Source organism: Anoplopoma fimbria, chromosome 17 (genome assembly GCF_027596085.1).
Source record: "Anoplopoma fimbria isolate UVic2021 breed Golden Eagle Sablefish chromosome 17, Afim_UVic_2022, whole genome shotgun sequence".
Taxonomy (NCBI): Eukaryota; Metazoa; Chordata; class Actinopteri; order Perciformes; family Anoplopomatidae; genus Anoplopoma; species Anoplopoma fimbria.
In genome coordinates this window covers 15,626,747-15,643,826 of record NC_072465.1, presented here as the reverse complement: position 1 = coordinate 15,643,826, position 17,080 = coordinate 15,626,747, and the positions used below count along the sequence as shown (strand labels likewise).

The 17,080-nt window shown below is 39.9% G+C and overlaps 3 protein-coding genes across 3 annotated transcripts; all 3 read right to left on the bottom strand.

The window, feature by feature from the left end:
* Positions 1-2: 2 nt before the first annotated feature.
* Positions 3-5,326, bottom strand: fblim1 (filamin binding LIM protein 1). Its single transcript, XM_054616498.1, has 8 exons — positions 5,208-5,326; positions 4,460-4,829; positions 3,236-3,396; positions 2,327-2,420; positions 2,059-2,228; positions 1,283-1,461; positions 981-1,101; positions 3-890 (listed from the first exon to the last, which is right to left on the bottom strand). The coding sequence occupies exons 2-8, from the start codon at positions 4,803-4,805 to the stop codon at positions 780-782; spliced, it is 1,182 nt and encodes a 393-aa protein (XP_054472473.1). The 5' UTR covers positions 4,806-4,829; positions 5,208-5,326; the 3' UTR covers positions 3-779.
* A 2,415-nt stretch (positions 5,327-7,741) lies between these two features.
* LOC129106286 (transmembrane protein 82-like) lies at positions 7,742-9,900 on the bottom strand. The gene is made up of 6 exons (XM_054617668.1): positions 9,843-9,900; positions 9,532-9,604; positions 9,253-9,445; positions 8,714-9,131; positions 8,132-8,316; positions 7,742-7,983 (listed from the first exon to the last, which is right to left on the bottom strand). The coding sequence occupies exons 1-6, from the start codon at positions 9,898-9,900 to the stop codon at positions 7,894-7,896; spliced, it is 1,017 nt and encodes a 338-aa protein (XP_054473643.1). The 3' UTR covers positions 7,742-7,893.
* Positions 9,901-10,388: 488 nt separating this feature from the next.
* Positions 10,389-16,070, bottom strand: slc25a34 (solute carrier family 25 member 34). Its single transcript, XM_054616503.1, has 6 exons — positions 15,923-16,070; positions 14,792-15,550; positions 12,511-12,576; positions 11,499-11,651; positions 11,248-11,382; positions 10,389-11,142 (listed from the first exon to the last, which is right to left on the bottom strand). Exons 2-6 carry the CDS (start codon positions 15,293-15,295, stop codon positions 10,954-10,956), a joined length of 1,047 nt encoding a protein of 348 aa, XP_054472478.1. The 5' UTR covers positions 15,296-15,550; positions 15,923-16,070; the 3' UTR covers positions 10,389-10,953.
* Positions 16,071-17,080: the final 1,010 nt, after the last annotated feature.

Below are 17,080 nucleotides of genomic sequence, written 5' to 3'. Positions count from 1 at the left end.
GATACAAAGAAATATAATTCCACAAACATGCCTTTCGAGATACAGAACATAAATAAAAAAAACATTTCAACTGAGACTCTAATGTTTTAATGTCAAATTAATGTGAATAGTTCTATTGTTGAGGCAAAAACAGTAAATATAGGCCCTTTGTTAAAATGTGAGCGTTATCACATCAAAAGCACTTTCCAGTTTTGGTTCCTCTAGGAAGTACTATTGTGCTCTGTTACACATCATTTTATAAAATCTCCAATGTCTGTAGTCAATTGTCTTACCAGTGACACATTTGTGAGTTGAATTGTAAACTTTTTCCTTTAATCTTAATACTTATTGTTCGTGTATATGCAATTTAATAAATGTTTTGTTGGAGCCTGCCTGAAGATAAAATATATTAGTTTACTTTAATATAAACATTTTTTAATATAAAGTTTATTTTTAATATAAAGGGTTAATGTGATTGAGAAACAGTTTACTGATTGAGATTTACAAGAATTAAAACAATGCTCGCCATAGGTGTTTGCAAAGGCTATTGCATTAACATATTTGGTACATTCGGTAGTTTATTGAGTGCAAAATGATCAAGTATAAAAGAATAAAAGGAGAATCTTCTGAAAGCATGATATATTGTAAAACAAAAATAAGTCATATTTCATTATTGTTCTATTGGAAAAAGATGTGTGACAATGTTATTCAAGAGGCATGCACATTGCCCATGAAAAGTCTCCCTTCTCTTTGAACCTAGATTCGTGGCACTTTTCCATCAGCTGCAGTTGAGGCCTGTGTTAGTGCTGCCCAGAAATCAGGTTCAGGTGGCAAGATTTGCAAAGCAGCTTCCCATCCAGAGGATAGCAGCCATGCTCATTTGGTTCCGGAGAGAGCTGGATGACACAGACCTGCAGAGAATAGAAAATACTTATCGAGCTGTGATTGAACACTTGTCAGCGAGTCTGTACAGTAAACACTGTTTGTTTGCAGACGCCTACCTCACATCTGTAGCAGTTCTCGTGGTACGAGTGTCCAAGGCATTTAACATTATAGCTGTCAGTACCGTCTTCTTTTGGAATGATTAGCTTGTTGCAGGCGTTACACTTTGGAGCATATTTTCTTTAAAGACAACATTTTAGAGGAAAGAAAATGTTAGACAAGGCAAAGAAATAGTGAGTTGTGAAACTTTGTGTTGTAGGTCAACAATTACAATAAATGAAGCAGGATTGAAAGTGATTAACATATTAGAACCGCTTGAAAAAGCATTTTGTTGAGTATTATCTTAGAAAATGTTATATACCTGTAATAGTCCTGGAGGCAATACACTTCTCCAACTTCTCCCTGAGCAAAAGCTTTCTCCCCAATTTGCTGTTTACATGTTGCACAGGTGAAACAAGGAAGGTGGTACGCTCGCTCCAGTGCACGGATCACATGATCTGTGATGACCTCCCCACACGCCCAGCAGAGTTCCAGGCTGGCCTAAGAGACGGAAGTAAATGGTTAATGGAATTCATCTCTGAATTAAAAGACAATACCACATTTTCCACGGTTTAACTTATTCTCTACAAACCACTTATACCTCATGTGTGGCTGCTGGGCATGCTCCAAAAGACCCTCAGTGTTAACATTTGTTTATTTTGTTTTTTCCCTTCTTTCCAAGCAACATTTGGCTTCCGTTCATTTATGCAAAGCATACAAACCGGATTGGTTGTTCATCACAATAAACATCTTTGCTACCTTTATTTTTTATGTTTTATTTAGACTTGAATTCAATCTAACTACACAGTGCGATAACATAAAACTGACACTAAAAACAGGTGACGTAATGTTGATATTCATGCTGTAGTAAAAGTAAGGGAAACTAATGGCTAAATGGAGGGTTTGGGAAAACCACAATAAAAAAGACATATCAACAGTCTTTTGAAAACAGTTATCATTAATGTAACGCATACATGATTTGAAGTTAATAAGAATGCAAAAACATTGGTATGGTCCTTTAGCAAGATTTTATATTAAAGATTTATATTTGCAGCTTTAATAACATCCTGTAGTGTAACTGTATTGACTTTGATCTACCTGGTAGCAGTCTTCACAGAGTGGGATGCCTGCCTTGTTGTAGTACTGTTTGCCAGCCAGGGGAATGTGACAAGATCGACACTGGAAGCAACTGTCATGGTACGTCCGGTTTAAGGCCTCTATCGCAGGTTCAGAGAGAGCCACGGGTTTCCGACAGAAGCCACACACCTCTGCATTGAACACAAACATCAAATTTCAAAGTAGATTAAATTCATATGTGTATTGTGTATTGCCTAAGTGGTAAATGTGTAAATAGAGATCATGTTACCTCTACTCTCCCTGCTCGTGTCTTGGCCATTTTTATGGATCCCATGAGATTGTTCATCTTGGTTTAACCCACTAGATGGTGTGCTTGTTTCCACCTCAAATGTAAAGCACATTATTAATTTAAACCTAAACTTAAAACTGCGACAAATGGTCATGTTTGATGCGCAAATAAAAATATTGGAAGATTAAACCCGTTGAAGCCCTAAATCTGTAACATTTTTACCAAATTGAACAGTGGCAGAGAACACAATGATAACCTAAAATAAAAATAAAAATACATTTCTTTGCAGAAATATAAATATGAGGCGCCTCTGAAGGAATTACATAATCAACATTTTTAGGGGATACAAGTCATTTTCGCTAAGCCCTTAACCAACATATTGAAAACAAAAACAAAACATTATTAAAACATGAGATACATTGTATAGGTACAAGACAGAGAAAATATTATCAGACCTCCTGCTGTACCTTTCATTGTTTCTGCACAGAGATGGAGCTGCAATGATGGGAACTAATCGTATAAAGATATCTACAGTTTGGAAAGTGTTTACGAACTGAATGCATTCTCCTTTACAAAGTGTTTTTGATCATCAGTCATATCTAAAATGTTTTAGATTGCTCCCCGGGCGCTTCATTGCAGCCCACTGCTCCTCCGGGATGGGTTAAATGCAGAGAAATAATTTCCCCATTGTGGGACTAATAAAGGCTTAATTTTTCCTTCATAATGTGTTTTGCAGATTAGTCCTTACAACCGCTGCACAGCTTAATACAGTATCTGTCAAAGTTGTAATTCTTGTCTACTTTTGGCGATTTATTTTTTAGGAAAAGTGGTGTCAAGTGTTTAAAACTGTAAATGACAGTGGGAGACATGAACATTTGAGTGATAAAACTGGGACAGACTTCTGCATACCTCTGTGTTGTAAACTAGCTGCTGGCCTGGAGTCATAGGTTGGAAGAGAGGCGTCTGTGCAGGAGGAGGTGGTGGAAGTGATGATTCTTCACAGAGCGATGTTCTCTGAGATGAAGTCTGCGCTGCAGCAGGAGGAGCAGGAGGAGGAGCAGGGAAGAGATCTGTTTGACAAAAAAATACATAATTTTGAATCACTTGGTAGCGTCAAGTAAGCCCTTTAAATCAGGAATATAAAGTATGCAGAAAATAATAATAATGATGATAATAATGACGATAAGAAATTAAAATAAAAAGGGGAGAAATAGAATCTGATGAGGTTATGTCTTCTAAGCATGTGTTGGCATTTGCTTCTCATTGTCAAACGGAAGTGACACATTTCCTGCATGTTCCCAAAAAGCCTTACGTAATCAAATGTAGCAGCTGTTGTTCTGAGACGATACTTTATCTTTTACAGCCTGATACATTATACATCCTGAATCCAAAGGAGGGAAAAGAATGTTGTCCAATTAGAAGAGTAATACACAATTTAGCGATTGCACTCCTATAAAGCTGTCAGACTCTCGATGGACAGTTTAAAAATACAACATTGATATTTTCTTTTTTATTCCAGACTCTCTTCTTTCTTGTCACAACCTGGTGCCTACATTACCCACAATACAGCTTGACCGCTGACAGTTCAGTCAGAGTTTGTGAAGTTGTGCTAGTAGCATCTAATCTTCCCTCGAGACAGCAGACTACTTTCTGGTAAATTCACTTATTTCTAACTTCACAATATTATTTAAAATTTAAAAACATGTTACCTTGAGCCCAAATTGAAGATGACTTAAGGGACATCACCTGGTGCAAATTATCAGCATTTCTTAACTTTTTTTCGGATATATAATATTACTTTGGTGGGTAAAAGCTGTGGTGTTACCCTTTCAACCATATCAGAGGTATTGTAATGAAGGAAAGCAATACAATCTTAATTGTATTTGGGGAGGATCCTAAAAAGAGCAGCACTTATATATATTTTGGCAATCCCACCACCTCAACAAATGGTTCAAAAACAGACGTCTAAAACAAAGTAATGGAAGGACAGGTCCCAAACATATTATAAAGGTCAGCCAGGCCCTAATGGCATCTGTTTCATATAGGTTCACTTTCTGCATATATTTCAGGTGCTCTAAGTTTTGTCCAGTTTGCCTTAAATCCAAGATGAAAAATAGGTTTTGTCAGGAATACCTGCAGAACCTCTGTCGTCTCCTTGCTGCTTTCCTCTGCTGGGTCCGGGTTGGGCAGGTTTTGGGCTCTGAGGGTCGGAAGTTCTGGCCGTGGCCCCCGTAAAAGTCCGGCCTTTGCTGTCTAGGCTGCCATAAGACTCAGACTGTTGGTCGTTCTCTTTCTTGTGTCTGACGGCTGCGATTTTGTCACTTGGGTTAACTCGAACAGCAGTGTGCGGCTTGTCTCTAACTGCACCACTGTGGGCTTGGAGGACGGGCTGCTGCTGTGTTACAGTGGCTCGATGAGGAGCAGCAAGAGTGATGAAGACTGAAGACACCATCCTTTTTGGTTGAGCTGCTGTTGCCATGACTGTATGAAACCCACATACAGCCTATAAAGAGAACACAACAATTATTATCTGCACTCAAGACTGCTTGAAACATTTAATGTTTTATAGTTCCATAGAACCATAGAAAAACACCGCAGACTCAACATTACTTGATCCTTAGCAACTAGATTGTAAGAAAAAGACATAATAATATTGAACTTGACACATTTTATTCTTATCATCTCAAAAGTGTTTAATCTAAGTGTACACGCCCTCTCAGTCAATTTTGTGGGTGAGCTCAGTATCACTTCAGAGAGGTAAACTCACACACTCACATCTCTCATTGCCCATAATGAAGGGTTTTAGAGGCAGAAAGCACAAATCTAAATCATTTGTTTCCCTTAAACCCACTGACTTTGGCTGTGAGATGCCTTTACATACCTGGGAGAGAATGCGGTTTGGAGACTGATCTGTCTTTTCCTCTTTCTCTTTCTCAAAACTTCTGGTGTGTTTTCCCTCCTGTAAGCTGCCAGTGAGAGAAGACTTTACTCCGGCAGAGAGGGCGACTATCAGCAGAAGGCCACTCCTTTTCCTTCTGCACCTCCCTCCCAGACTCTCTCGTCCGTCGACCCCTCCTCCTTCTCTGGCTGACTGACAATACCACCTCCCTCCCGACCGTAAAAGGTGAACAGTTAATCTCGGGCAAAGTGCAGTAAAAAACATGACACATGCATCCACTATGAAAACTTGGCAGGCACACACTCACACACACACAAACACACTGGTATGCATGCATGTAGACACACAAAGAAAGTCATGCAACAGTTGGGTAGACTAACCCAAAGCAAACAGTCAGACGTTTTACAATGAAATATATACTATCATAAAATATATCATACGGTCTTTGCCCTTAAATAGACTCACTTGCACCTCCCACACCTTTATCTTTTTGCATGCCAGGAGGATGTGACTGTACCTGCCTTTTCCAGCTAACTCTATATAACTGTCCTCTTTCTCTCTCCTGTGCAGCTCTGCCTTATTGTTCTGTCAGCTTTATTTTCCCTACCTCCCTCATTGAGTCTGCCTCCTTTTTTCTTCTCCCTCTTTCCTTCTTCCCTTCCCCCACTACATTATATCACTTGACTATAGCCTTGACTCACTATCAGTGTCTCATGGCATTGCTTCCATTCTGGCCCCACCGACGTCTGATAATATGTGGTGGACTTCTTCAGGCTCCACTGATGGAGCTTCTTTGGTTGAAAGCAGCCGTAAAGGAGCCGCAGCATTACAGTGCAATGAATCAGGCCATTGTGTAAGAGGAGATATTGGTGTATTAGGAGAGGAGGAGGAGGGGGGGGGGACAATGTCTGTGAGAGCCATGAAAAAGCTGCTTTGTTGTGTTTGGTGCTCTCCACCAGAGTGAGTCCAAGCAATATCAGGTCTGCTGATCAGCAAACATTGTGGTTAGTTTCCGGAGCCAAACTTCATAAGGTCTACTCCCCTCCCGAGAGTCAAAAAGGGAGGAAAGAGTGAGAAACTACATGTTGAATGTGGGTCAGTGTGGAAGAAGAGAAGAGAGAGGGTTAACAGGAGACGGAGATGAGGAGAGTGATGGGGGTCTCTGTTGTTCCAGCTCTGTGGAAAGGAATGCTGCAGTGATGTCACGGTTGCAGGAGGGAGCATGCCTGCTGATGACACAATCCCCAGACCTCCATGCTCCGCCCCCCCTTACAGCCTAAACCCTCATAGAACCCTCTGAACCTCTTCACTGCTTCTACAGCATGACCTTTCAAATCACTCATCAACATCACAATGTATTTTTTTTTTTTAATTTAAAACTAACTTACTTTATTTACTTGGTCAAGCAGGACAACTTTTAAAATAGAATGACGGGAAAGGAACAAGAATAAACAGAGTAGATAGGAAAAAACAATGAGAATTGTATATTCACAAATACAATGGATGTTGATTTTCTAACTGCAAACATCTGCAGGGGTGGAAAAACTACTTCTCATGTAGAAATACTGTTACTTTAGCAAAATACCTCAAGTGGGAGTAAGATTACTAGACAATAAAGTTGGGGAGAATGTAAGAGACAGAGGCTGATATATTCTGAGTTTTAGTTAAGGGTTCTAGCTCCAAAAAGGCAAGATCCTACACTTCCCATAATGCAACTTGATAATGTATTTCATTAGACCCTGTTCTTTAAAACTCCACACCTCCTGTTTATCATGCAGGCTTTCTGTTGAAAAATTAAATCTCAAAGCATAAACTGAGATGTCGTCGCCATGACATCTTTTTTCTCAAACTATACAAAGCTCCATCCAAAGTCACTGGATTATATAATTTATAATTGTACATTTTACAATTGTTTTCAAAGGCGGACTAGTGAACGGAGCTCCATGTGTAAAATCTCTTGGTCACTACAATTTCACTGCTATTAATCAGTGCTTTTCAAGTATTATTCATCAAGTGTTTCTCAAAGAATACATCTCCATAAATGTGTAGTTATTGTGTTGAAAATCTGATCAACTTAAGCTAAACTAGAATTAATGTGTAAAAATAGCCTCAAAAAGCCCCTCAATTACAGCAATGAATAATTAAATACTGTCCATCCCTGACCATATTGAAGATTGTATAAATTTCAAATTACATCAATTGACAAGCCTTCATCCTCTACTGGTGGAGATTTATTCAGTTTACATGGTGTACGTTTCATGCTCATCTCTATTCTAATCAATGGCTTTATTAAATGTATTTGGCTTGATATAATTATGCTGTGTTACTATAGATAAAACAAACAGCTGCAGTGCAATAGATGTAATAAGCAGCTTGACAATTTGTTTTCATGTAATTTGCTTCCATTACATGAGGCATCAAAACATCATAAAAGCAATAATCACATTTGCCTAATACTGAAAATAAAACAGCAGCTGCTTTATTGTGCAAAATAACAAACTTCTCATTCTTTCCTTCTGTTCAAAACAAGGCTCAATAACAGTTAAGTACACTATTTATCCCAAGCGTGGCCAAAATTATCCTTTTATTACAAATCAAGTATAAGCACATCTTGACATTTGAGGTATTGTCTGGTATTTGAGGTAGATTTCCGGTACACCATGAACTGTCATCTGATGATGTTTCCATTGTGAGTGAGTCCTTTGTTTTTGTGACTGGAGCTCTGTTCATGTTTCCCCAAGCTTGTGTCTTCTTCTTCCTAAAAGTGAAAGATGACAATTAAATGTAATTTTCACATTTTTATATATTTATACAATGAATCCAGAAAAAGTAATATTGTATAAATTGCACTTTAAATACAAAAAAGTGATAGATAAAATATATTTGTAAAATCACTGAGTGAAAACCTTTAATTCAGCTTCCAGCAGGTCCTGAGAGGGCAGCAGACAGACTGCTTCACCCAGAAAAGTGATGAGGACATGGAAGACATCAGACCAGTTGCCCACTGTCAACATGAGCACCAGTAAGGCTCCCAGTCGCAGCACGGCGGTGTGTAGCAGGGCCTTTGTGCCAGTCCGCCGCTGCTGATCCTCTGCGCACAATGAAAAACAATATGTTGCACAATAACGATAAAAGATCTCTTGTGCAGCGTGACATGATACCTGCTTGTTTTCTGAGATATTGGTTGTGCTTTTGATTTAATTTGTATGGTTTGTCTCATATGTATTGTTTTTTTATGGCCTCAAGGTATATTGATTGGTCCCATTTTCAGTTGCAATCACTTATGGCCTTTATTTTTACTTTCATTTGTTCTCTGCTCTTACTTGTCTGAGGTGTGTCTCTTTTGTTATCTGTCACTGTGCTGGGTGACCAAACTAGTTTCCGCTCTAGGGGTCAATAAAGTTCTAATCTCATTTAAAATGTTTCTTCCTCCAAAAGTCTTCTTAAAGGACCATTTTCGTTTCCTATATAGTTGACCAGACAATCACCTTGACTGTAGACCACCAAAATGGTGTAGCAGAGTGTCAATGGAGTCCAAAACTTCAGAGCATCCTTCTGAGACAGGAAGTGGTCATAAACCGTGGCGGTGGAAGCCACAGTTGCTAGAGCGAAGGCCAAGACAACCGCTCTTTGTACTGAAGCCAGTATGGTGTGTCCGGAGGCCAGGAGGGTTATGCACTGCCCACAGTCACGCTCTCTACTATGTAGCGGGAAGAGTCTGGCCACATGGCTCCACACACTGTGGCTGACACTAGCCAGTGCCCAGCTGAGAGCAGCTGCCAGAAACAAGCTGAGGGAGCTGTGTGGAGCCCCCTGATGGAGGAAGTCGAGAGTACAGGTGAGGCCGCATCCCAGGGAAAACTGGCACTGAGTCAGGAGCAGGTCTAGGCCTCTTCCTTTGGCATCCTTAGTTAGACACAGGAGTGTGGGTGAAATTAGTTCAGATCAGTGAAGAAATATGTCAAAAAAATGTCAAGTCTAAATCAATGAGTTATCAGCTGCTCTGTTTATGTATTTGATAACCCACCAGTCCTGCTGAGGCCCAGGCAGAAACAGCTCTGAGAGAAAACTCCAGCACTATCAGAGAGGAAACCCTCGAGCCCACCAGAGACAGGAGGGCCGTCAGGAAACAGAACTGCAGGGCTCTTATCCATTTCCCTCTCAGATGATTTCCAGCCGATAATGACCTCTGTTTGCTTTCAGTTTCAGTCTCAGAATCGCTGTGTAGAGAGGAAAATTAGACCATGAATATAATGTACTTTAATGCATGATGTACTTTCTCTCCCTTTTTATGGAATAAGCTCACCTGCATGTTTGAATGAAGTTGTAAACTCTCTTCAAATTGCACAGCACTGATATTCCACATGCACCCACAAGACCTATGAAGCAAAAATAACATCACAGCCAAAAATGTTTTAAATAAATTACTAGAAGAAGAAGAAGAAGAAGAAGAAGAAGAAAAGAAGAAGAAATCAATGAGTTATCAGCTGCTCTGTTTAAGAAGAAGATAACCCAGAAGTCCTGCTGAGGCCCAGGCAGAAAAGAAGAAGAAGAAGAAGAAGAAGAAGAAGAAGAAGAAGAAGAAGAAGAAGAAGAAGAAGAAGAAGAAGAACTCACCTTGAAAAAAGCAGTCTATTGGGTTTGAATGAAAAGATGTCCATTCAGAAGTTCCCATGATCCGGGAGAAGGAAAGAAACATGTTTATGTGTTCCTTGTAATGTCTCAACAAGGACAAACAAAAAAGTGCTACGATCTCCTGCTCATGCTACTTCAATCTAAGAACCTGATCAGAAACTACAAGTCAGTTAATGTTGAATTCCTGTGAACCAGACGGTCACATTGCCTTTATTTCCTCCTGCTCATCAGGTCTGAGTGTGCTTTGTGTTTTAGGTCCAAAGATCAAATGTGATTAGTGAGTGGTTGTCAGTCTAATCACTTGCTGATGAAAGACAGTGAAACTCTTCTAAAAAAAAAGAGCAATCAAACACCTTTAAATGGCTTTAAATAAAAGCACACTTTGCTTACAATGAGTCTTAGATATCATGCATTTCAACTATGCAGCACCTGTATCCAAGAGGATACAAAACCAAATGTATTCAATGCTTTTCATACAAAACAAATCTTTATTATTATTATTATTATTATTATTATCATCAACTGTTGTACAAAGGCTTGAAGTAACCGTAGGTTAAATTTCTGTACATAAAAACCTCAAATCAATATATCAGTAAATAAAAACATTCCCATCAGATGTTTTACTTTACTAAAACATACAAGGCAACTAGAATTATGTATTAAACTGGGACAGCAGCCATACTGGGCTATGAACAACACAGAGCTTATGTTTTAGTTATCCAGTCTTTTTCTTCATCTCGTCGGCACTCCATTGACATGCCTGCAAGCACACGGGTCTCACTTCTCTCTCAGCTTTGCTGTGGGCCAACACATGAAGGCCCATTGCTTTTAAATTCATCTTTTGAGGTATTAAAGTGAATAGCATATATATTTGAGAAATATGATAAGAAATCCTGAAAATGTTTGTTAGAGTTTGTTCAACATGTGTCAGAAAGAGTGAGTCTCACTTAGAGCAAAAGTTCCACATTTTGAGAAATCAGCTAATTTACTGTCTGCGAGAAAGCGAACAAGCACATTTACCAAAATGTCAAACATTTGCTTTTAATTGGATGTCCAGAGTCCAGTCTATCATACACAGGATGATTGGGATGTTTCAGCTCCTTCCCTGGCTCTGGTTGTCCTTCACCGTGTGTTGCCTCATCATATCCCAGAACAGCATGCTGAGGACTGTGTGTGGGGCCAAACGCAGGAAGACAGGGCCCATGCCTTTATAAAACCCCAGCAGGCCCTCGGCTTGGCACACCTTCAGCATACAATCTGAAAATCCATGATACAGACGCCCCTGAAGAGGCAGAAAAGGAAAACAGTATGTATGTATTCGGTTAATCTTTTGTGCCATTGTTGAAAGCAACAACTTATTCGTAGAAAAGAGGCCAATTAAACTCACCCTACGAAACTCATCCACTGGCTGGTTGTAGAGCCGCGTACTGATGACGTCAAACGGTGTCATGCTGATCGCCACAGCGACTCCACTGATCATGGCGGCTATCAAAGCTATGAGCCAACTGTTTGGACTAAACCACTGCGAGATAAGAAATAAACTGATTATGAACTGAGGTTTGACGGTTGGCTGATAGTGTGACGGCAACCGTTCTGGTACATGTGCTGTTAAAAATGTCAGCTGTTTATCACATATACCTGGGAATGTGACACCCATTCCTTGGCTGAGGTGAAGGTTGCCAGTTGAGCAGCTGATCCCACCATGACGCGAGGCACAGCCCCGTTCACTCCCCTCCAGAGACCAATTAAACCGTCTCTTCTATAGATGGTAACAAAGGCATCAGAGGCTCCCTGAAATGGAAGAAAACAAAAGGCATTGGTGTGTTGGAAGTAGCAGAAAATAGCACCTTAGGATACAATGTATGTTTCTTAATCATGTGGTGGTTGTAAAAAGTGATAGAAATGTGTCTCTGATGGATTAAAAGCTTCATTCAGAAATATAACTAACAAAGCACTAACGTCACATGTGCATTGAGACCACTGGGTCTTGTGATCAGTGCAGTATTTGTTTTCATTTACCCCTTCAAATTATGTGTCATCAATACAAAGTTTAAACACCGAAATACAGGATCTGTCAATGGTGGAATGTAATGAAGTACATGTACTCAAGTACAAATATTTGCAAATGTATACTTCTAATAAAGTACATTTCAGAGGGAAATGCTATTCTTTTTTATAAAACACATTTATTTAACAGATGAGAATGACAACAGGGTAAGATGACCGCACTAACCGGTTCAACATAACCAACAGAAGGGTGAGGGAGCTGTCAATCAGGTGCAGTGTATCTAGACCCAGAACGTCTAACTAGACGGTAACTAAAGCACCTTTGTATGGGGAATGTGGTTGTGCAAGTGCTTTCAGATGTTGTTTACAATATACAAGATCACTGCATACATTTCTCTGCCTTTTTTGCATAAACTTTAAATGTACCAGCAGTGTCAAATCAATAATATAAAAGAATATAACACTTGACTCTGCATTATTTTTGAAACTCTACATTTTTATTGTAATATTTACAAACTTTTGAATGAACGACCTTTACTTATATTGAAGTATATTCAGTGTGGTACATATTTACTATGACATAATTCCAGATAAAATATCTTTCAGTGCATTCACATGTCTAACTTTAACATGTGGGTCTTACCAGATGGTTATGCTGGTGGCCCACAGCTATGGTTTCCACAGTCTGAGCCTGCAGGTGGGTCTTCACCTATGAAGACAAATGGCGGACATACTTTTTTTAATGTGCATTCAGACTGAACTAGATACTGGGCCAAACAATCAATCCAAGTAAGGACAAAACAAGACTTGTTGTCACTAAGTCGGATAGTGTCTGAGTCAGATTCCAGGATGAGTTATGCAACAAGTACAGGTAACTCTGCCAATAATTACCAGGTGCGATTCACATACAACACAAACTTGTCTTTACAAATTCCTCAGTGAATCATTCGCACCAAATCTTAACAATCAAACACCAGGTATAGCACGCACAAAACCAAGAAGTCTCTCCACTCGATCTCATACAGAAAGTCAATAAAATAACCTTCAGCCAACCTTCCTTTCCTTTATTCACTGCCAAAACCAATAGCCACATGGTACTGTATATTTTTGGCAGCAGTGGGTAAGGTGAAGGCAAAGTGCATGCTTATATTTAGTGAGAGAGACAAATGTGTTGTAAAACAATATTGTCTTTCCATGACGCTGCAAAATGTTGGAGACGGTTTTAAATGACAGCTGAGGCAGAAAGCAAACACACTACTTCCCTCGTATGAAAAGGGACGTGAAGACAACATTAATATATTGTGCTGTGAATCAAGAGATAGTGACATCTGAGACGAGGTGTGAATGTTAAAACATACTGAGTCTCGTCTGGTTTTATAGATGCAGAGTAAGTCGGCATGTAATCTGATAAAACAAATCTGAATGGGACCTGAATGTTGACAGGTTTGGGGCAAAGATGGATAACAAAAACATACATTACTCATTGATATTGACAAGATAGTCAGCTGAAGATCATATTGTTTGATCTTGTATTCTTTCAAAATTAGATCAGACTAACCACACACACCCATAACGAGTCCTCGTACCGGATAGAAATAGATGTAGGACATTTGAGACGCTTGTGAAACTGAGCTTGTTCACTCAGTCATGTCAAGTTTTCCAATTTGTTTCTTTTAATTCATTAAAAGTGTGACACCTCTCATTTATTTCATGCAGTTAGGAAGTTGCTGTTGTTCACCATATTTCCCCTTCAAACTCCGTTCAGTAGCATTACCCGTTATAACACCATTTAGGGGCTCAAAAAGTTATTGTTAAAGAATAGGTCGACATGTTTTCTAGTCTTCTAATTCAAATGAGCATCTTAAAAATGTACAGCCTTATTATAGCTAACAAAAACTGTTTCAGTGCCCATGTGGATAAGTGAGTGTTTGAATGTTAACTGTAAATTAACAATGTAATCTAATGTTACAATAGAGCCTGTCGCTAATCTGTTTACAAAGCTGACATACTATGTATTATGTTTTATTTAGATGTGGACCCACCAGGTGCAAACATGGTCTGATTTCTGGTCATAGTTGGAGACCTCTGTGTTGGTATTATTGAAACAGTTAGGTCTGACTGCATAAAAAAAAAGTGTTACTCTAAAACCTTTTGCATAATATATCTAAGGCTTTCCACTAAGGGCGTGTACTCATATTGTCTTTTCACATTAGCACCCTGTCGTCTTTATGTCAGTTGCTTGGCTGTTAATTAACGTTTCTTGGTTTTCTTTAACAAATTGTGTGTGAGGTTGAGTCTGTTGAGAGTAACCTAATCGGATGAAACACTCTCATTAGTACATGGCGTTTCAGTTTCCTACTAAGCCCAGTTTTTGACCTATTGGGCTCTCTCACTCACTCACTAATTCATTCACGCGCTCACACACACATACACACACAAACACACAGATAGCACAAATTTACATCATGGCTGACAACTTTACGGTTTTAAATGTTCACAAGAAAAAAAGATGACTCTCATTCAACATTATGCTCAAACATAAACATCAATATATCCCGAACGTGACATTAAATTGTGACACAAAACCCAAAATCTCATAGTTGTGACTGTGATCTTTTGGACAGACATCTTTGTTAAATACAGCAATTGGCCACAATATAACTTTAACTACAAATGGCTTGTAACATTTACTGAATCAACAAAAGAAAAAGGAACCCATCAAGGGGTTGTCAGTCGAGTACCTGTAATTTTGCCTCTTCAGGCCTCTTAAAACGTTTTTTAGAGTCTGAAGAGGTTAAAATCCACTTCAAATGAGCTGCTCACAACAAGAGACATGCACCCTGTGATGGGGGCCAAAAGCCCCAAAATTTGGCGGACCCCTGTGATAGAGGATACAATAAAAGGATAAACTTTAGTGTACTTACCAGGTATGCAGGAGAGGCAATGAAGGCCCCCAGCGCCCCGGCCCCGGCCCCTGAAAGCAGACTGCCCCCGTGGAACGAGGTGATACCCAGAGCTTCACAGTAGGAGTAGGAGCCCAGCCTCACACCGTTCATCACACCCTGGTACATCAGCCCGACAGAGAGCCCCTTCTGCAGGCCCCGGAGCCCATCCGTGCGGCCCACCACCCAGAGAGCCTGCAGGACTCCGCGGTAGTGTCTCTGGTAGGATCCCCGCGCACGCAGCTCTCCCTGGAGCTGCAGACGGGTCTTCACGACCTCCAGGGGATTGGTGAACACACAGGCAGCGCAGCAGGCAAGGGCGCCAAGAGCAAAGTCCAGTGGAGGCCAGACGGCTGGAGGGGTCGGCGAGGGCCCGAGTACGCCGCGGGGTACAGCGGACACAGTGGATGCCATCCTGTGGGAAAGCTGGGCATCGAACACAGACTCTTCTGGTGAGGTTTTTTGCAGCAGCTGTGCACTGGTCATCCCTGGGGAGTGTTTGTTCTGTCAGTTCTTTTAATCACTTGTCCCACGTTTGTTAGTTTGTTAAGGAACAGAGTGGGCGTGTCGACCTTGTTACAGTACAATGAAGTCAGAAAACAAAGGCTATCAGCTTTTGTGATAACTCATTTGATATCTGTTTGCATGTTTCTCCCATGACACTGATTGCAGGTCAATGTGCCTCTTTGTTGTCCTTCTGCAGTGATTTTCTTAGGGAGCTTCCTTGTCTGTCAGCACCATCTGCAAGACAATGTATTCGTGTTGAAGTAAACATTTATTAACTGTGGGTGTTCAAGTTCACATAAGGCTCAGCCCTACATGTCAGGACAGAGCGCTTGTGAATCAAGAGTAAGCCAGAGTCGTGTGTGTGAATGGAAACATTTCCAGGATTCAGCTCACATGAAAGACATATTTTAAAAACCTGTCTACTACATCTAATAAAACACATTAAGAACATTTTTTAAGAGCAGACAGTTGCACACACAACATCACCTGACAGTAACAAGTCTCAAACCACTCCACCCAAAGTCATTCGAACCAGCAAACAACTGCACAAAGCCACAGCACCAGTACCAGAGGCAAATGCAATAACTTAAAGAAAATTCCTCTCACGCGCCTTTTGAAGAATTATAAAACATCTCTTGAATTTGGTTACTTCATTCAGAAACTCTCAGTGTCTAGTGATCCTGTGCAGCTCCATTCTTCCTCTCTCCCCATCATTGTAAACATGTGTCCTCAGCACATTCATTGTCAAAGTCTCCTCCCACCTTCCCTCAGCAGAGCCAATAGGGTTTCAGTCCTGTCTGCCATGTCACTATTGCCTCGAGTCTCCACCAATCACATGACTCTGTTCCAAACTGCCCCCACTCTGGTCCTATAAGAGCTCTTTGGGTAAAAGGTTACTGTTGGTCATGGAGGGGGGTGGATTGTCTGGGGGAAAGGAGAGCTAAGGATCCATGTGGTCTAAACAAGGTTAATCTGAAGGTGAAGAGTGTGGATAATCTGAGAAACAAAACAAACAAACATGGGCTGTTTACCTCTCCACCATATGATCTAATTATTTTTGCATAAACAACTGTTTTAGAGATATTTGAGCATAAAAACCGGGAAATTATTTGGTAGTTATGTTAAACATTAACACATGTTCAGAAGTATTTATTGTGAAGTATGCTAGCTATAAACTACATTTGAAACAAATGATGTTACTTGTTGAAATAACTCCTCCATGTGCCCTTTTCTTTATGTGCTGTATGCAAAGAAGCCACTAGGGGGCGCTCCTTTACAGCTCTACAAAGTCAAATTACTCAGATTTTACTCCCAGGGTCTCCGAATGAATAAATCCAATGCAACAACTGAGAGTTCATCATTGATCTTGGAGAAAGCAGCGGCCTAAAACAATCTCAACACAAGGATTAATGTGTAGCTGTCCAGGAGATTTCGATGGTTTCACATGGTCTTCCTCAGCAGATGGATTTATTGATCCCTTTAAAGGCTTCTTCTGGAAGCAAAGATCAGCCGTAGTAATTTGAATCTTTTAATGTAAAATGAACGACTAATGTTGTCAAATGTAATCACTATTAAATATTCAGCCTTAATGTGTAAATATCACTGGATTCATACCATTGAAATACATTATAAAAAAACATCCATCTGAATTTACAGTTTGAATTTCCCTCTTTAAGTTTTCCAGATCATTTTAAGTTGCAAAATCATGTTTGTTTATTACATATTTAGTCAGAAAATTAGAAAAACAATTATTGGATCTTAAAA